Source organism: Acomys minous (assembly GCF_964271855.1).
Source record: "Acomys minous genome assembly, chromosome: 5".
Taxonomy (NCBI): Eukaryota; Metazoa; Chordata; class Mammalia; order Rodentia; family Muridae; genus Acomys; species Acomys minous.
In genome coordinates, this window is record NC_140494.1 from 110,992,135 (window position 1) to 111,011,551 (window position 19,417).

At 44.3% G+C, this 19,417-nt stretch overlaps 1 protein-coding gene across 3 annotated transcripts in view; it reads right to left on the reverse strand.

The window, feature by feature from the left end:
• Positions 1 to 3,074: 3,074 nt before the first annotated feature.
• POU2AF2 (POU class 2 homeobox associating factor 2) overlaps positions 3,075 to 19,417 on the reverse strand; it is a 29,658-nt gene continuing 13,315 nt past the window's right edge. The window contains exons 1-4 of one of the 3 annotated variants that reach the window (XM_084783396.1): positions 14,837 to 14,937; positions 8,150 to 8,192; positions 4,669 to 4,970; positions 3,075 to 3,626 (exon numbers count right to left, since the gene is read on the reverse strand). In XM_084783396.1, the coding sequence (XP_084639522.1) occupies positions 3,225 to 3,626; positions 4,669 to 4,970; positions 8,150 to 8,192; positions 14,837 to 14,899 (810 nt within the window). In that variant the 5' untranslated portion in view covers positions 14,900 to 14,937 and the 3' untranslated portion in view covers positions 3,075 to 3,224. Of the gene's footprint in view, positions 3,627 to 4,668; positions 4,971 to 8,149; positions 8,193 to 14,836; positions 14,938 to 19,417 lie in introns of those variants that run through there. The other 2 variants (XM_084783397.1, XM_084783398.1) reach the window with 2 other exon arrangements.

Genomic DNA, 19,417 nt, shown 5'->3' on the forward strand with positions numbered 1-19,417 from the left:
AGGCCAGCCTGGTCTACATAGTAAGTCTAGAACAGCAAGGATACACAAGACAAAGCTGTCTTGAAAACAAAAACAAACGAACAATGACTAAAAAAAACACCCCTATAATCTCTGTGAGAATGTCCACCACTATCTCTCTATTTCTATCCCTGTTAGAGTTGCTAGGAGACCTCCCCTTCCTCCAGGGAGGCAGAGGCAGGCAGAGCTCTGTGAGTTCAAGGCTAACCTGATCTAGGAAGTGAGTCCAGGATAGTCAGGGTTACCCAGAGAAACCCTGTCTCAGAAAAACCAAAAACCAGATACCAAAGACCGAACAAAGAAAAAAGTTGACCTTCTAGAATTGATTAAGAGAGACTGAGTTAGGGAAGGGGAGGGAGCTGGGAACGAAGTTGGTTGTTGGTTACAAAGTTACAGTTGGCCTAAGTTTGCACAGTAGAGTGACTACTGTCAATAACAGTATGACACTATGTCAATAATAACATAGGTTATATTTCAAAAAAGCTAGAAGAGGTGATTTCCCTTATTTTTATTGTAATTATTGAAGAAAGGATTTTAAAGTCTTACTACCAAGAAAGGGTAACTATTTCTGTTTGTTTGTTTGCATTTGTTTTTTGGGGGGGTGTTTTAAAGCCTTGCCAAATTGAAGATTTTTAAAAAAAATTTATATTTTAATTTATTCAGATTACATTCTGATCGTTATCCCCTTGCTTGTACCTGTTTCCACCCTCCCTCCCTCCCTCCCTCCCTCCCTCTTCCACCCTATTCTCCTCCTCCCAGACCTCTGACAGAAGGAGACCTCCTCCCCCACCATATGACAGACAACAGCCTATCAGGTCTCATCCTGATAGCCTGCTTCCCCTTTCTCTGTGTGCCTGCCAGGCCTCCCCACCAAGAGGAAGTGATCAAATACAAAGCACCTGAGTTCATGTCAGGAGCAGGCCCTGCTCTCCCCACAACCGTAGACAATGGCTAGATCTGAACAGGGAGTCTAGATTTACTGCCTGAGTGAGGGTAAATGTTTTAAAGCCGTGGATATGCTAATTGCCATGGTTTGGCCACTGTAAGACGGTTGTGCATTGTGCAGGTGGTAAGTTTCTTATCAACTTGGTACAGACTAGAGTCATCTGGGAGCGGGAACCTCAGCTGAGAAAAATGCCTTCATCAGATTGGTCTGTAGGCAAGTCTGTGGGGGCATTTTCTTGATTAAGAACTAGTGCATGAGGGCCCAGTATACTGTGAGTGGTGCCACCCCTGGCAGGAGGTTCTGGATTGTAAAAACAAAAACAAAATGCCGAGGGGAGGCACAGGGAACAAGCCAGGAAGCAGTGTTCCTCCATGGGTCCCTGCCTTCAGGTTGCTGGCCTGACTTTCCTTCGGGATGGACTAAGCTGCAGGGTCATAAGGTCTTTCCTTCCCAAGGGCAAAGAAAGCAAATTAGAACATTCACATTGAAGTATCACACTGGACTCCCACAGGTGTGTACAATCATTTCGTACGTATGTATGTGCATATCTAGAGCTGTCCAAAAGCAGCTATTGAGAGAGACAGGTGTGTGTGTGTGTGTGTGTGTGTGTGTTGAGGCAGTAGGGACCCTTTGAGAGGTGGCTATAAAGCAACCACTGAAGCTCACTGTTCATTTGCTCTCTTGTGGGTACTTTCTTTGAGCACAAGGAAGAAGAAGGTTTTTAACTTCAGCATTGCTGTTGGTATTCCATAAGCCAGGTGTGGTTTCCCGAGATAGAAAGCAACATCAGAAGAGACGGAAGCATGACCACTGTTCATTTCTGAGTACGGATTACTATCCAAATTTGAATTTGTAGACACTCCCCCCTCCCCCGCCCCCATACACCTAGGGCACATAAATGATGAGATAACAGCGGAGGACATTTGGGGAACTCTATTGAAGAACTAGGCCAGATAAAAACTTTTAGAGACTTTGGTAGAAAATAAGAGTCTTGGCTTCTGAAAGGCAGGGGTGACCAGAAGGGTCTGAAAGGTACTGGCAGGAAGCAAAGGGTTGTGGTGGAAGACTGGATCAGGCTGGGAAGGGTCACCTATGGGCCTTGGTTTATGCATCCACAACGTCAAGGTCTGTGCAGGTCATTTATGGTAGGCATGCCCACAGGTCTCTAGCAGTGGCTCTATCAGCGGAGAGCACTCAGATCAGCAAAGGAATCCATACCGCTCAGACTTCCTAGAGCACATTCCTGTTTCTGATACCAGTTTCTTTATGTGTGTGTGGTTAAGTGCTATGCATATTTTAGCAATAAGCCACGGAGGTCTTCCTTTGCGTAGCTGGAAAATATTGAATGTATTGTTGATGACCTTTGCTTGCCCTTCCTCAATGCCCCTTTTGCCTCTTGGTATTCTGTTTACTGCTTGCAACAGCCTGGTCCTACCTTCTACATTTTCCTTTGAAATATGTGAATTGCTTCATTGATCATTGAATGCCCGCTGTACTCAGCCAATCTGGTAACTGTAAATTTATTCCATTAGTCAGATACTCTATGGTTCAACCAAAGCTCCCATTGATCAGCCTTTTATGGTGGGGTGGGGGGCGGTTCTGAAATAACATTTGGACATCTTGGGTAAAACTTTATATTTACAAAGCCAATCTCCTGACCTCATCCTATTTTATTGACAATAAAGCACTGATATCAGGTGCCATATTTTTTTTTAAACTGGGCCTTTACAAGTCCCTGTAACAAGGGAAATGTGTACAAGGCTGCATACTTTAAAGTTACAGGGTACATAAAGTGAGTTTTGTTTTACATGCTCCAAACTGCATTGTATGGTTTCCTTTGTCTTTTGCTAAATACACACGGTTTATAGCTAATAAAAATTAGACAGGAGAATCATTATGTTTCATGATCTGCATAAAGTTTTTAATGTAGTATAAGAAAAATAACCAGTGCCAAAAAAAAAAAAAATGGTATTTCAAAGGTAACAGAAAGTTCAGAATGAAATGGGTTAACAAAGTTCTAAAGTGCATCCCACCCTGGAAGGTTGTCGCATTAGGATGTGAGCCACAGGAGATTTGATTGACATTGTAGTGTTTTGTAGGCGTCTTATAGTGTATAAGAACAGAGGTGAATGCCAATTAGCACCGGCAGGATTATTGCTTAAACTGAAAATCCAGTTCGGAATGAGCTAGCACACTTATAAGAATCAGTGGACACAGAGTCCAACTTCCCTAAAAATGCAGACGTCCTCTGGCCTGTGTCTCAGTAAGCTCTTCGGCATTCATAAGAGCCCCAGGCCAGGCTGCCATCTTCTTTTGTCCAAGGTGAAGGATCGTGAAGGGAAGAGGCTTCTGACCCCTCCTCTAGGGAGAGGGGCGCCACCTTGGGTGGGAGGTCATTTGACACTGTCATGAAAGAAGTGAAGGGGTACGGAGGTGGGGTGGGGTACCCTGGGGTGTGGTGCAGGTCCTCCAATGCATGCAGTGAGTAGGACGGAGCCCCAGCAAGGGAAGTTCCCCAGCCCGTGCTCCTGTGCTGGGCGCTGCTTCCTGACTCCAGCTGGGAGAGGCAACTGGTGCTGGAAGGCAAGGTCTGCAGGGCATCCGCAGGCACAGGGTCTGGCTGGCTGAGGCTGTCCGGCACCGTCTGTTCCCATGACTCTCTCTGAGAAGAAAGGCAACCGCACAGGAATTAGTCTTTAGCTGACGCTCTGAGGATACAGCACAGCTGCTGGACTGCGGTACCTTCTAGATGCTGCTGGAGCCCACCTGCCAGGCAGCTTTTCCCAAACCAGGAAGATCTGGATTAATTTCTACTTGAGGATGTTACTCTGGACCCCACATACCTCTTTACACAAGCAGAGGAAGGCAGCACCCACTTCCGGTCTGGCGGAGTAGGCTCTAGAACAGCCTGCGGGTGTGTGTGGGGGTGTCCCTGCCTGCCCAACAGTCGTTTTCTTATGGGCAGTAGTTTTCATTCACAATACCACCCACCCACCTCCTGATACTGATCCTCGTTCATCTGAGAAACGGGGCACAGATTTCCTGGGCTGCTGCAAGCCTTACATGAACAAAGGCCCATAAACGTTCTTGCCACAGAATAAGGTTTATAATTCCCTGCCCCACCCGTTTTGTCTAAAATTCCACCTTCAGCGACTCATGCGATTGTGGCAGAAGGCTTTGCAGTTTCCCATAAAGGGACTATTAGCGGCCTTTAGATCTTTCTGAGCTGACTTCTTTGGAGGGATCAAGAGAGAACAAGGTAAGGGGGCCGTGCTGTGAGGAAGCTGGGCAAAAGTGAAAGCTTGGTGCATCTTTTTGGGAACTTACTGAATCCTGTCTAGGTGTGACCTCCACATTGGATTCCTTAGGGCTCACAGGCCTGAAGAATCTTGCGCTAACAGGGTGGGAAGGATTTAGTAACGATGTGAATGTGAATTCTATTTTACAGGCCCTTGGTTCAAACCCTTGGTTAGATAGATAATTCAGATGCCTTGGTTGATTGGATCTTTGAGCAGAACCCTGTCAGAAAGAAGTGCCCCAGCAAAGCTGGCCTGACCCAGCATCTCCAGGTATGATCAGGGCAGCCTCTGGAACCCCCGGGGGTAAGTCACATCTGGCATAAGCCTGGTTACCATGCATGGGGGCTGGGCCACAGGAGCTGGGGCCTCCTGTTCCTCCCTGCACCGAGCAATAGCCGTACTCACAAACACAAAGTGAGCTGGGTCACTGGGGAACGGAGGAGGCAGGAGCGGTGGCGGCAGAGTCGAGGTGCTGAACAGGGAACTCGGCGTGGGAGTCAGCGCTGGTGGGCGGTAGTCTCCATAGGGCTCTGCCAGGTAGGACTCCAGCAGGCCTGGGTGACTCTGCCCAGCTGAGGACTCACAGGCAAAGGGCTTGGTCGCGCTGGAGGTGTAGAGGTCATTTGGGAACTGTTTGCTGCTGTGGAAGTCTGAATCTGACAGGAAAGATCTCCTGACACCGTAGTACCCTGACATGACCGGCGATCCTGCAGCCAAATGATAGACAAACGGGCAAAAGTTTCAAGTGGGACACTCAGAGCACTGAAGTCTGCCTTCGTGTCCTGTGAAAAGATGGTACCCACATGTGTGCTATACCACCGTCAAGAAAGAAACACACACGTCTTTCAGCCTATACAACAGACACTCAACTTCAGTCTGGCTTAGGGATGAATTCGTGTTCCATGTACAAGAACAGCAACATGACAATGATTTATCAAGTATCTTCCAAGTCCAGACATTTGGAAGGGACACAGGAGGACAAGTTAGAAAATTCTTTGGTAGGGTACCCTAGTCAGCATTAACTGTTGACTTGACACAGCTTAGAACCACTTGCAAAGAGCCTCAAATGAGTGTCTTTGTCGGATTGGTCTGTGGGTGTGCATCTGAGGGATTGCCTTGACTGTTAATTAATGTAGGCTGCCCAATGTGGGAGGCACCATTCCCTGGGCAGTTGGCCCTGGGCTGTATAAGAAAGCTAGCTAAGTGTAAGCCTGTGGGTGAGTCTGCAACTAACATTCATTCATCTGTGCTTTCTGCTTCAGATTCCTGGCCTGCCCTCCCTCAGTGATGGAGAGTAATTTGGAAGCTGAAATAACCCCCTTTCTCCTAACAGTTGCTTTTGCTTGTAGTATTTATTGCAACTGGAATATTAGGAACCCTTTTGATGGAAACTATAGTCATTTTTCAAAGCTTTTGAACAACATCCCATAATATACAGGACTGTTTCCAAGAAGTTGTTTCTGGGCTTTTTACATAGATAGTGCCTTTCTAGATAAGATGACACACACCCCACTTCAAGCCAGGGACAAATGTACTGTCTTCTGATTTTTTTTTCCCCCTACACTGATCTTCACCACCATGTGATCTTTGCACTTAGCTTACATCAGTAGATAGCTTGCCCTGAGACAGTATGATTGCAGAGAAGCCATATTTTTGAGGGAATACAAAACAAAACCAAACCAACCAAATAAAAACCTTCCTGTGTTTCGGCCTTTGATGATTCTAGTGTTATTTGCTGCCCCCTTGTGGTCACACTGGATCCCTCATTCGCCTGGCCAGGACATATTACAGGCTTATGAAGAGAAAGCTTGGTAGAGTATTGTAAGGAGGAACAGAGAGAAAAGCTGGAACTGACAAGAGTTTTATTTAATAAAAGACCAGTGGAATGGTTTCAGGAGAGAAGAGTTACTCTTAAAACTCTTTGACCCTGCAGTTGTCTGTGGCAGGAAATGGATGGTTGTCAAGAATTTGTCATGCACGTATTCCACCTTAGACCCTTATAACTTGCATTTGCATACTTTAAGTCACTTTCTCAGACCCTCACAACTCACTTAAGCTTTCATTTCCTCAGATTTTTTTTTTTTTAAGATTTACTTGTGTATGAATGTTCTACCTCAAAGTACACCTGCAGACCAGAAGAGGGCATCAGAACACATATAGATGGTTATCAGCCACCCTGTGGTCGCTGGGAATTGAACTCAGGACCTCTGGAACAGCTGCCAGTGCTCTTAACTGCTGAGCCATTTCTCTAGCCCCCTCCTCAGATTTTTATATACCTTAAATTCCTTTTTTAAAGGACTGAGATGTGGAGAAGATGCTGCCTGTCTCTTTCCTTTTGCCAATAACAGCGAGTTGCACCAAGCTTTGTGCCTACTCACCTCACCTACTCTTCAGAGAGAAGAGAGGCCAAGTTGTTCACAGGTGAGAGCCTGAGTTCCTTCCATCTGATGTAGTATTTTATATTTTGGTCTTTACTCTGTCACCTGATACAGCTATCTTCCTAGAGGGTCTAAAAGCTCTGTGGCGGTAGGTCAGGTCTCATGTACCATCTTGTCTGTAAACCCAGGAGTGGAACGTTGCGTTCAACACCCCATACAAATGTATTTATTCAGAGGAGGCAATCAAGCCCCACCCCCAAACCTTTAGCATGCTTTGGCTCACCACACTTCCGTTTTAAATTCACCAATTTCCAATTTCTGAATTCTGCACTGACAGTTGTAATTCCAAACACACTTTCCTCAGAGAGAAATCTGGGCAAATGAAAATTCTTGCCATGGAACTATATCCCAAAGATTGGGGAAGGCACCGAATAGGTAAACAATGCTTCCAGGATGGTACGTTTATGTTGCTAATTTCAAAATAGAAACAATCATGAAGAAAAGCCCACTGCATTCCTAAGTGTATAGATATCTCCTTCAAACGAGGAGGAACATTCTAGAAGGCAGAACAATCTACAGAAACTCCTTTTAGTACAAAAGAGCAGATAACAGCTGAAGCCAAATGGAAGCAAACATGATGGGAAAACACAACAGAGACATTTACACAAATTATCTGGGCTTCTTTGGAAGGGTAGTGTGGGGGGGGGGCAGGCTGGAGCTTGTGTGTGCAAGGGTACTAATTACTGTTAAGAATATTCCTTTCTCATCCTCACAGGACTGTGGAACCGAGACACACAAAAATGACACAAATACAATACACTGAACTCACTGTGTATCACACAGAAATCACCTAATAACCAAAGCCCCAGCCCCTAGTGTTCCTTTCTCTTTCTATCCACAGTGGGGACATTGTTTATTATAGTGGTTCTTGACCTTCCTAATGCTGTGATCCTTTAAGACAGTTAGTTCCTCATGTAGTGGTGACCCTCAACCATAAAGTTATTTTGTTGCTCCTCCTTAACTGTAATTCTGCTACTGTCTTGAACTGTAATGTAGATATCTGATATGCAGGGCATCTGATATCTTGACGCGTAGGCTGAGAAGTTATGGCCTATTAGATTGTGATGTCAGGGCTGTAGACATTTTAACACTATGGCAAAAGGCAAGAACACTATTGCTTTTTTTCCGAAAAGCTTCTTCCAAGCGGGGAATCAAAAGGCCCACCTTTCAAGACCAAATCCACTAAGTTCAGCACGATTCAGATCTGTCCTCACTGATAAGTCGCCCCCCCCCCCCCCCCCCCCCCCGCCAAGGAAGCAAAATTGAGAGAAAGTGATGTGTTATCAAATCACTGGGAGCTCTTGGTTGGGGACGTGACTTATGGCAGAGTAGTTGCACGGCGTGTACGTGGCCTTGGGCTTGGTGGTTCCCCACACTGGAAAACAAAGCACAAACACTCATCAGCTGCTTTAAAGGGAACAAATTGCTTGTTGAAGTAAAGGTCTCACCTGGCATCTGCACAAATGGAGGCTGGGAGGAGCTGACACTGCCCTGGAAGGCAAACAGAATGCAGGTATGTTCATTTTTAGTTACAAGCCTGGATTTAATTTAAAAATCAGAAATATATTTTTTTCAAAGTATCCTTCCTCTCTTCCTTCTTTCCTTCCTTCCTTTTTTTGGATGTGTATGTGTTTGTGTGTATGTGTATGCATGGTTTGTGTATGTGTATATGTTTGTATGTATATATGTATATGTACATGTGTGTATGTGTGTATATGTGTGCATGTGTATATATATGTGTGAGTGTGCATGTGTGTGCGTGCATATATGTTTGCATGTGTGTGTGTGTGCATGTGTGTGTGTGTGTGTGTGTGTGTGTGTGTGTGTGTGTGTGTGTGTGCTGTGGGAGGGTGCACAGGACCTAAGGAAATAAGGAAACAGTGACCTTAGTTCGTCAGGCTTAGGGGTGAGTACCTTTACTTACTGAGCCCCAACACTGAAGCCTTCTCTTAATTCCTATAGGATCTTTGGAGATGTAATTACTTAAATTAAGATGTGATCATACTGAATTAGGACAGGGCAGCCCCCAATCCCATATGACCGATGTGCCTGTATGCAGAGTAAAGGGGTTGGAGAGATGGCCTAGTGGTTATGAGCATTGGCTGCTCTTGAAAACCAAGCAAGGTTTAACCTCAAGATTGGGCCTCAAGGCGGGCTGCTGACTACTAGAAGAAAGGAGGACGTGAAAACGGCTCTGTTCCTGGAGCTCCGAGGGACCAGAGCCTGCTCAGATCTCCAGGACCATGAAACAATGTGTTTCTCTAATTTTAAGCCATCTCCCTCACGTGTCTCTGTGCCTGTAGCCTCTGTGGGATCTGATGATACAGTAAGGGAAGAAATGCGTGCCTGGGGAAGATGAGCGACATGGGTGGTGGGGATGCGTGGGGACACATTCTGGAGGAGGAGATTTTGTACTGGCACCGGAATGAAGGGTCACTAGGTGTGCAGAGGCTTAGGATGTTACAGACAGTTCAGGCACACCTATTCACGGTCTGTTGTGCAAGGACCAGGATGTGAGTTTGGAGTTCCAGAAACTATGTAGAAACCTAGGTAGGCCACATGCGCCTATAACCCTTGCCTTAGGGATGGGGCTGCAAACAAGTGTATCCCTGAAGGTCGCAGGCCAGCCCTTCTAGCTGAATCCATGAGCTGCCGGTTTAGTAGGAGAGTAATGAAGGAAAGACGTTTCAACAGTGACCCTAGGCCTCTACATACACACGTACACACGTGCACACACGACACATGTACGCAACAGCACACCAGAGTCACACATAAAATAAAAAAAAAATGAATATTACCAAAGCAAATGCTAGCTCCAAAATGGCCCCGAATAAAGTAGGAGGTGAAAATGCCTTCCAAGGAGGTTAAGCCTCCAGAGTATTCAGTCTACAGGGCCTTGAGGACAGAGGCTATGAGGCCATGGCTTCATTCTTGGTGAGGGTCCCTTTCTGGTTTGCAGTCTTCTGATTGTGACTTCATGTGACACACAGAGATGATGTATCTACCATAGTAATTGCCTTCGAGTCCCCACCTCCAAATACAACCACACCAGAGGCTGGACTTGGTCCTGGAAATCCTGAGGTCCCAATCATCCACTTCATAGCCCTGACTTGGAATTCTGTCCTCCAGGCGAACTATCGTCGTGCACCACTCAGTGGCAGCGTAGTGTTTAAGAGTGAATACTCTAGAACCAATATGCCTACGCTTGAATCCCAAGTCTGCGTCACAGCTGTGAACTTTGGTTACATGAAAAGTAAATTAGAACACAGCAGTGGCATGCTTAAAATAGTACCGGGCATAAGTAGCCAGCTCACGCTAGGTGGCTTTTGTTACAGTAGTGGCCTCTCCTGTGATTACCGAGGCATACATATACCATGTTATCTCTACTTATACATGCTGATCAAGCTTAGCTTATAAATCAGGCACGGTGAGAGACTGTTAATACTATAAAACAACAGTAATACAACGGTCTGTGATAAGATGGCCTGTGTCGCTTCTCTTCTCCTGCTTTGGAGTAACTATTAGTGGGACAAGGGTGACTCGGATCTGTGCGTGGAGATGTGACCGTTGTTGGCCTGGTAACTGAGAAGCCTCTCTCCTTCTGCTGTCTTGGGTGGAGATTGAACCCTGGGCCTGTGCACGGCAGACAAGGACTCTACCACTGTAGCACATCTCCATCCCAAGGAGAAGGCTTCTGAGTGGCTGGAGTGCAGACAGCATCTGTGGTGCAAATCCCGTCTTCCGGGCAGGACCTGGTGGGACAGCAGAGACCTTTCACTGCTGCTTAGAACGACAAGCAGCGTAAAACACGACGAAGTATTCATTTACGGGACTTTTCCACTGAAGAATTTTCAGGATGATGCTGGCAGTGAGCAACTCAAGCTGTGAGACCATGGGGAGAGAGGACGAGTATAATACGATTTCGTTCTTGAGACAAGTTCTCCCGACGGAGTCCGAGCGGGTTGTCCCCCACATGCCGGGAGCACAGGCGTGTTACTGACACCCCTGGCTAAGTTGAGTGGCAGATGGGAACTCTTAGATAGGCAGTGGGCAGAGAGAGGTGCAGATCAGAGTCCCCAACGTCCGTGGGACGAAATCATGGATAAGCTGGGTCTGGGCACATGTTCGCATGTTGCCAGGGTCCCCACTACCCAGCATTCCCTGTCTGTTTCTGATTGTCAGAGTCTCCTCTGGAAGGACTTCTCCTACAGAGCTCTAATTCCTTCTGGCTTCTGCCTCCTTTTCAGCACAATTAAGTTGTGGTGGGGTTGGTAGCTGTTCAGGGTGTTTTTTTCTGCTTGAGTCTATTGTTAGGGTCCCCCCTTTCCCCCCCATTCTCCATTTCTGCTCCCTTTCGGTTGCTCTGGCCAAGCTGGGGCCAGGAAGAAGCTGTGAACCAAAGCTCAGTTTGATGCCTGGGTCTTTCTGACATTTTGTACGTCCCAGAGCATCATGGGCTTCTCCCCTGAGCATCAGTCACTAGCCTGCATGCGCCTCTGCACCTGCATGCTGGGGGCATCCAGGCTGCTCACTGTGGCTGACAAAGACCCGTCTGGCTTCTGCAATTCTGCTCTGAAGGTTCCCCCCCCCCACCTTTCCTTCCCAGCACCACCAACCCTGAGCACATCACTCTTTTTCTCCTTCTGCATAGTCTTAATTATTACCATGGAAACACCAGTGCTGTTCCCACCCAAGTCTGATTTTAATACGAGAGGCTCTATCATTATGGCGCTAGTTAATTTTATTTATAACTTGACGAAAAGAAGCCCCTTGTGTTCTTTCCTTCTATATAATTTCACCTTGTCTCTGCTGTGGGAATTACACACACTGTTTCCATTCTTTATGGTCACCCATAAAATTTTACCATGCAGACTTAACAAGGTCTACAAACAGTACCTAAAACCTTCCACTGAAAGACAAGAACTCAAGGACATTAACTCTCACTATCATTTTGCTCTGGTATTTTTTTTTACCCCATGGCCTGCTTTGTTCTTACAGTCAGGCAGTCACAATGTAGACACCACTATTATATTAAGCAAATCTCCGTTGCTTCTGTGCTTAACTTTTTCTCTTGCTAGTATTCATCCAGACTTTCCATTAGCTTCGTCTTTCAAAAGAAGGTCTCTAGAAAATTCCTTAAATGTGTGTTTTTAAAAGTAAATTAATTCAGGCTTCATTTATCTAAAAATATCATTTATTTCTGACCTTGTACTTGGAAGATAATATTTCTGATTTTACAGTCAGAATTTTTTTTTTTTTTTTTAGTATTTAACTTCTTAGCACTTTGAAAACATAAGCCCACTGTCTTTGGCTTTCATAATTTCACTTAAGAAGTCTACTATTACTCTTAAAGTGATTCTGTGTGACAAGCTTTTCTTTCTTGCTGCCTTAAATTTTTTTTAACCTGCCTTTCAGGTTCTTCAAATCTGTTTAGGAGTGGATCATAATTCTCCTGTTTTGCTTGGTACAGGGTGTGACTTTGTGACTTTGTGTTTCTGGGTTTCATGTCTTTCATCAAGTTAGGACCATTTGAAACCGTTACCTCCTTCAACATCGCTCTATTATGTCCTCCAAGGCTACTTAGATACATTTTGGATCTTTTGCTTTTATCTTACCTTTTGTTTTCCCTACATCCATGATTCTTTGTTTCTTCATATTTGTTAAAGATTGGGATAAATTTCTTCAGATCTCTTTGGTTCACTAATTATTCAATTGTGATTTGCTGTTTAAGTCACATGTTAAGTTTAAAATATTTTTTATTTGTTTACTTATTTACTTATGCACATGAGTGTGTGTGTGTGTGTGTGTGTGTGTGTGTGTGTGTGTGTGTGTGTGTGTGTAGGCCTTGGGTTGATGTTGGGTGTCTTCTTCAGTTACTCTTCACCTTAGTTTTTGAAACAAGGTCTCTAATTGAACCTGGAGCCCACTGATTTGTCTAAACTGTAGGGCCAGCAAGCCAGAAAGGGACCCTTCTGTCCTTTCCTTCTCCCACTCCTAGCATTGAAGCTAAGCACATGAGCTGTGGTGTGTGTGTGTGTGTGTGTGTGTGTGTGTGTGTGTGTGTGTGTGTGTATGTGTGTACTAGTGTATATGTGTATGTGTGTACAAGTGTGTGCATATTTATGTGTGTATATATATGTATGTGTGTGCATGTGTATGTATGCATCTACAAGTGTGTATGTGTATGTATGTGTGTACAAGTGTATGTATGTAGGTATATATGTGTATATGTGTGTATATGTATGTGTATGTATAATGTATGTGTGTATATGTATGTGTATGTGTGTGTATGCTGAGTCAGGGTTTTATGCTTATATGACCAACACTTTACTGAATGAATCATCTCCCCAGGTCCCTACTGAGTTTTTAAAATTAATATTTAATATTTTTGTTTTGATAAATTATATTTTAAAGTTTGCTTAGTGATTTTTGTCTTAAAACATCCCTAAGGTAAGTATCATTTTTCTTATTTTATTGACTATGAGGCTGAGGCACTGGATGAACATGCAAGTTTCTTTTGAGGGTGTGTTGCAGTGGCAGACAGTGAGATTCAACCAACACCTCTGATTTCGGGGCCCAGTTCTTCACCACCACGTCAGGCTGCCTTACAAGAATTTTATTAATTTGAAAATATAAGTAGAAATGCTTCACTGTTTTAGAAAAATTCAGCTTAAAAGAGAAATGATATAATTATCTACAAGCCCACAGAAATGTCAGATGGGACTGAGATGTGTTTGCATATGTGTGTGTGTGTGTATTCACAGTATGTGTGTATTATTATTTCATTAACATTTCACTTTGATGGGGGCCACATTTAATCAGGTGTTGCTTATATGTACTGAAATTCATAGATCTTATGTGCGTAACTTGATGTATATTGACAAATTTTGACAAACCCTTCTAACCAGCACCAGAAGCGTGTTATAGATCACTTTTATTAAATTAGTGTGTGCCTCTCTCTATGGCCAGGAACTATTCAGATTACTTAATATTAAAGCCAATGCTAACACACACCTCTTCAATCCACCTCACAGAACAAAGAAGAAAGAGCCTTGTGTGATGGGCAGGACTTTCCTGGGCAGGTTTAAGGACTCAGCCTTATTTCTCCATCCCGTTCTCAGATTTCATAGGTTAGGAGAGAAGAGCCTTGGGCAGACAAGCTCCCTTCCCCACGTGAAGGGGCAACTCCAAGCCCTTTATCCTGAGCTCAATATATTGTATTCCCTCAGTTACTTCTCATCCTAACAATAACATTGGATTTAATATTTCACAGCCCCTAGCTTTGACCATACAAGATGGTATATAATTTTTATTTTGCATACTGCAAACAACAGGATCCTGCAATACCAGGTAGCCAAATCTAGAGGTTTATATTTGAATGAAATTTGCCCATCTGCAACTTCCTGTAGCTAGCACAGCAGCCTTACAGCTGCCCCAAAAGCCCCTCCATGAAAATGAGTTAATTTGAACTAATAGGTCACCAAGGCAGTAAAGTGATAAGATTAGAAGTTTCCTGTGAATACATTTATTGCCATTTTTATGACCCTGTAATATTTTTAGGTGCCAATATAGTTGAAGAAATATATTGGGATACATGAAGAAAGATCTCTCTCACTGGCATAATGTTTCTTTTAAACTGCTAAATCCATTTTTAAAAATCTCTTTAAGTTGAAAGATATTGCTATTGACGCTTCAATAGTAATAATTATAGCTATTTGTGAGTAGGTGGTATCTCCAAGGAATTTGCAACATTTTACACATTAGTTTCCCACTGTCACCATACCCATGCTTTGGAGGCAGGTTGAGCTAGTGATATTATGATACACTTCCTTTTTAATGTAATGAGTGCTCTGTCTACATGTATGACAGCATGTATGTATGCCTGGATACCAGAGAGGGCATCAGATTTCATTAAATAAGGTTGTGAGATGTCATGTGGGTACTGGGAATTGAACTCAGGACCCCGGGAAGAGCAGCCAGTGCTCTTAACCACAGAGCCACCTTTCCAGCCCTATGTTGCACTTTCTAACATCACATTTTAATATCTGAACTTAAATCCATTGTAGGTCGGCCACACGATTTTCCTCTAACTTTGTAACGAATGTAAAGTTTGTGCTGAAGTTAACACACATTACCTTTAAATGGATACCCCTGTTAGGTGGGCACACTTTCTTTTCCCAGGAAATAAAAGCAGGCATAGAGAATTGGGTGCTCTAATGTGATAAATATGTTGCAGAACCTGGGGGAAATCAGATCTATGTTATGTTTTATATGGTGCCTACACCACCTCGAGCATCTGATAAATCTGACTTCTTTCACAAACTTTGAACACACACACACACACACACACACACACACACACACACACACACACTCTTCATTTATGGATCCATGCATCTAAGCTATCCAGTGAATCAGGAACGCTCCGTGAAGTTACAGTTACAAGTATCTACAACGCACCAATTACTCCTCATAGCATGTGGATATTGTCTCCGGCTTACAAAAGGAGACACCAAGCACAGGAGCTGTTTGCCCCCACAATCAACTAGCTAGGTAATCAGAGAACAAAGCGTGAGACGCCAGCCTCCCAAGCATCACTCAATAGACTCTTGGAGTTCGTTGGCTGCCCTTGATGCAGAAACCTCCATAGGGCTTTGCAGGTGTCAACAGAAAATAATTGCTCAGATTAGGACCTAATTAAGTAGACGGGTCACCTGTGAAAATAAAATATGACTACTGTTTCTTAGAGGCTCCTCCCACCCCCTTCCCCCAGCAAGAGGAGTCACTGGTCTACTCTTGAATTCAGGGTATCAGGTTGTGGTTTGAGTTGACTGACAGAATATGGCCGAAAGGGATCTGTAATTTTCAGATCTTAAGGAAGGGAGTTTAGCCTCCAGAGGGACAAGAGACTGTGTGAAGCGAAAGTGAGGTGACCTTGCCAACAGCCAGCAGCACCAACTACCAGAGAGGAGAGAGAGAGAGAGAGAGAGAGAGAGAGAGAGAGAGAGAGAGAGAGAGAGAGAGAGAGACAGAGACAGAGACAGAGACAGAGACAGAGACAGAGACAGAGACAGAGAGACACAGAGACACAGAGACACAGAGAGAAAGAAAGAGACAGACAGAGATAGTCAGAGAGACAGAGAGTCAGAGAGACAGAGAGAGACAGAGAGGGAGAGACAGAGAGACAAGAGAGACACAGAGAGAGACAGAGGGAGACAGAGAGGGAGACAGAGAGAGAGAGAGAGACAGAGAGAGAGAGAGACAGAGAGAGAGAGAGACAGAGAGAGAGAGAGAGAGAGCTCTTCTGCGCATGCACTTCACCTGAAACTCCAGCTAAGTGCAACTGAATGAGGAGTCCCTGAGGGAACAGCAAATGAAGATTCGGATGACGCTCAAACTGTAAGAGATGACAATTGTTTTAAACTCCCAAGGCCAGGTGGCTTATTAGGCAGCAGTAAGTCGCAGATCCATAGCCCGGAAAAAGCAGCTCATGAGATACAATGGCACGTTCCTATTTTCTACCGATGGGAAATGAGCAACCAGGTTAGCGAGTGTGCTGAGTGAGAATTGTGAAGGCTGGCAAGGGGTAAGGGAGCTCCCAGGTGCAAAGAATCTCATGAACTGAGCATGGGGTGGAGAAAAAAAAAAGCAGGGGCAGGGAGCTTGGTTTTTCTACAAGGAGCAGAGAGCTATCTGCTTGGCAGCAGCAGATGTTTCAGTTTGTTGCCTGTTGTTGACTGTAGTAATTCCAGAGGCACAAAGACGACGTGGGGTTTCTAGTCAGCATACAGACTCGGGGACAATAGCGATGAGAACAAGACTGGGGGTTAATGGAACCAGCGCTTTCCTGTAGCTACTTGTTATTAGGCGTTATGTAGGCATCACTCGCTTTAAGTGACAACTTACATAGATGTGTTCTCTTCAGTGTGCTAGGAATTCTCACCGAATGCTCACCACTGATCTTTCAGATGACACTATGAGGTATCCACCAGTCTGTAGATTGACCTGTTCAAGGTCACTTGATGTAGCCTGGGTTCTAATCTAGACCCGTTTAACCACGAGATTTGGTGTAGGTAGAGAAGTGAGGGCAAAGGTAAGAGTAGGGGGCAACTGACTGTCTTGAGAGAATGGAAGGAGTTAGATTCAGGATGAGACCTGAATCTAAGTCCAAAACAATGACAGGAAATCACTAAGCAGGATGGAATAGGACGTCTTATTGTGGAGAAAAACCAAGGCTTGGGCTGCTTACAGCCCGTGTGCCTGAGGTGTGGGGATGCCAGCAGGACTTGTGAAGACGGTTACAAAGGGCCCTAGAGCCGTGCGAAGGGCTCGGAGTTTGTCCTCCAGTGGGCAGCGATCCTTCTGAGTCTCAGTGGTGTGGCCGTGGTGAGAGTGCTAGCCTAAAACATGGCCTCTGTTGCTGGAGCCATGGATCTGGAGTTGCTGGCAGAGTTGTGGTTGTAGCCACGGTTAAAGTGCCGTTCTAGAACAAAGCCTCTGATGCTGAAGCCGTAGGCCTGGAGTTGTTGGTAGAGTAAGTGCGCAGCTGTTAGCGTCTGTGGACACCTGATGTGGAGGGTCTGGCAGCGTGTCAGGAGGCCGGCAGGTGGCACTTCTGTCTGCATCTGCTTGGCATCTTTTAGAGGCTGTATCAGGAAGGCTGATTCATGCCAGTTGGTGCTGGGAGTTGTTCTGGCCACCTGTCCTGGCCACCCATACAATTCCCAGGGCTCTCGTCGTCTTTTCTTCACCACTGACCATCTTCACACTGATGCCTATGTGTGGGAGACTACAGCATCTCCCCATTCCACATTACAAAATTAAAATTCTTCCATGATTTAATTTAATGGCGCACTGTGGATGTCTGATCCCAAGGCCAGTAATTATGTCTAATTGAGAAAGGAATGGTGAAATCTCCTTATAAACACTTACCTTATGTTTACAAAGCCTCACTTTGCGTGGTGTGTCTTCACTCTTGGTAGCCTGGGCAACATTAGGGACTACATCATCGATGTAAAAAGAATAAGTGATTGTCTTAAAGGTTTTACAAACAAGGCGGTACAATGAAGAGGGAAAGGCATGTTAAAATTCTAAGGGAAAGGAACTTTTAAATGAAAACACAAACTTACTATTGTAATAGTACGTGTAGCTATATATGATACACTTTGAAGCCAACTAACCTGTTGCATCAACTTAGAGTCTAACAAACTGTCGCAGCAAACATCTGTGAAAATGCACGTGGCAGAAGGGTAGGGAGACTTCCACAGATTTCTACTGTATCGTTTTTACACTTTCCACTTGTGTATTCTCTTTGTCAATTGCACAGTGGACTGCTTTTGTAATCACAGCAATTAGTGAATAAATATTAAAATAGATGTCAGACCTTATATATTTATGGATAATCTCAGATGTTTGGGGAAAAAAAAGTATTCCAAGTGTTTTCAATTTCTGAGCCATGAGCTGTTTTATGTCCCTTGGAAAGCTCACACAATTACAGAGCTCCAACTTTTTGACAGTTTCTTAAAATTTATTTTAACAGCTCTCCTGCTTGGCACAAAATTATGTCCAGGCTGTCTCTGTGAGAAAGTGGTTGCCGTCGCCTAAGTTACAAAATGAAGCATATTTTTATACCCCTGGCTCTTGGTGTGCCTTTGAAATGCTGTTTGTATTTATGCAGCTCAGTTAGAGCAACAAGAGCCACTGGGAAGCATTTTGGCCAGCACAGATCCTACGGAACTGCAGTCCCACCAGATGGACCGGCCACGGTTGTTTTGCTGTAAAGCCTGATTATTTTTGCAAGCTGCAGGAAAGAATTCACCACCAGGAATGATTTTAAATTTCATGACATTTAAAAAGAAAATTCCACAAAACCAATAGTACAGCTGAGAAAATAAGTTCCCTATGAAAGGCTTGCTTTTATTATTATTTAAAATTTTTTCTGCAATTGTGAAAGAGCAGGTGGCTGGGTGGGGACCACGGAAAACACTGGAAGTGTGGTTCAGTCCTCCAAACAGGGCAGGGCAGTGGGCTAATTTAGGTCGGACAAAAGGCAGTCCAGAAAGCCTTAGAAAATGAAGCAGTCATTCAAAGAAAGACCAACTATATCATTTGTACCCCTAAATTCAAACAATGGCACTTTGCATTTATAAGGCATCGAGTGCTCAAAACTGTCGCTTTTGTTTTTCATTATTTCTGAGCTCATGAGGATCTTCTTCAGCAATGTGAACAAGCAACGTTCCAAACACGTTGCCTTGGGAATAAGCAAGGGGTGTCAGGGAGATACTCTTTGCTTAGACATAGTTTTTTTTTTTTTTTTAAGACAGGGCTTCTCTGTGTAGCCTTGGCTGACCTGGACTCACTTTGTAGACCAGGCTGGCCTTGAACTCACAGAGATCCGCCTGCCTCTGCCTCTCACAGTTCTGGGATTAAAGGCGTGCACCACCATGGCCAGATATGGGTTCCCTTTATTAAGAACATCTAAAACTTAATGGGGAATGAGGAATAATGGATTTTTCTGTGGGATAACTAGGAAAAAATAGTAAGGTAAAATGAAGTAAATGTATTAAAAATTGAAGTTTTCTCAGTAGTTTTGGTAACCAAACAAACATGAGGTATTTCTCAAAATGTAAGAAAAAAATCATAGAAGAAAAATGAAAATATAAGAAAACACGAAATACCCAAACAGTAGCAAAATATTAAATACCCATTAGTCATTT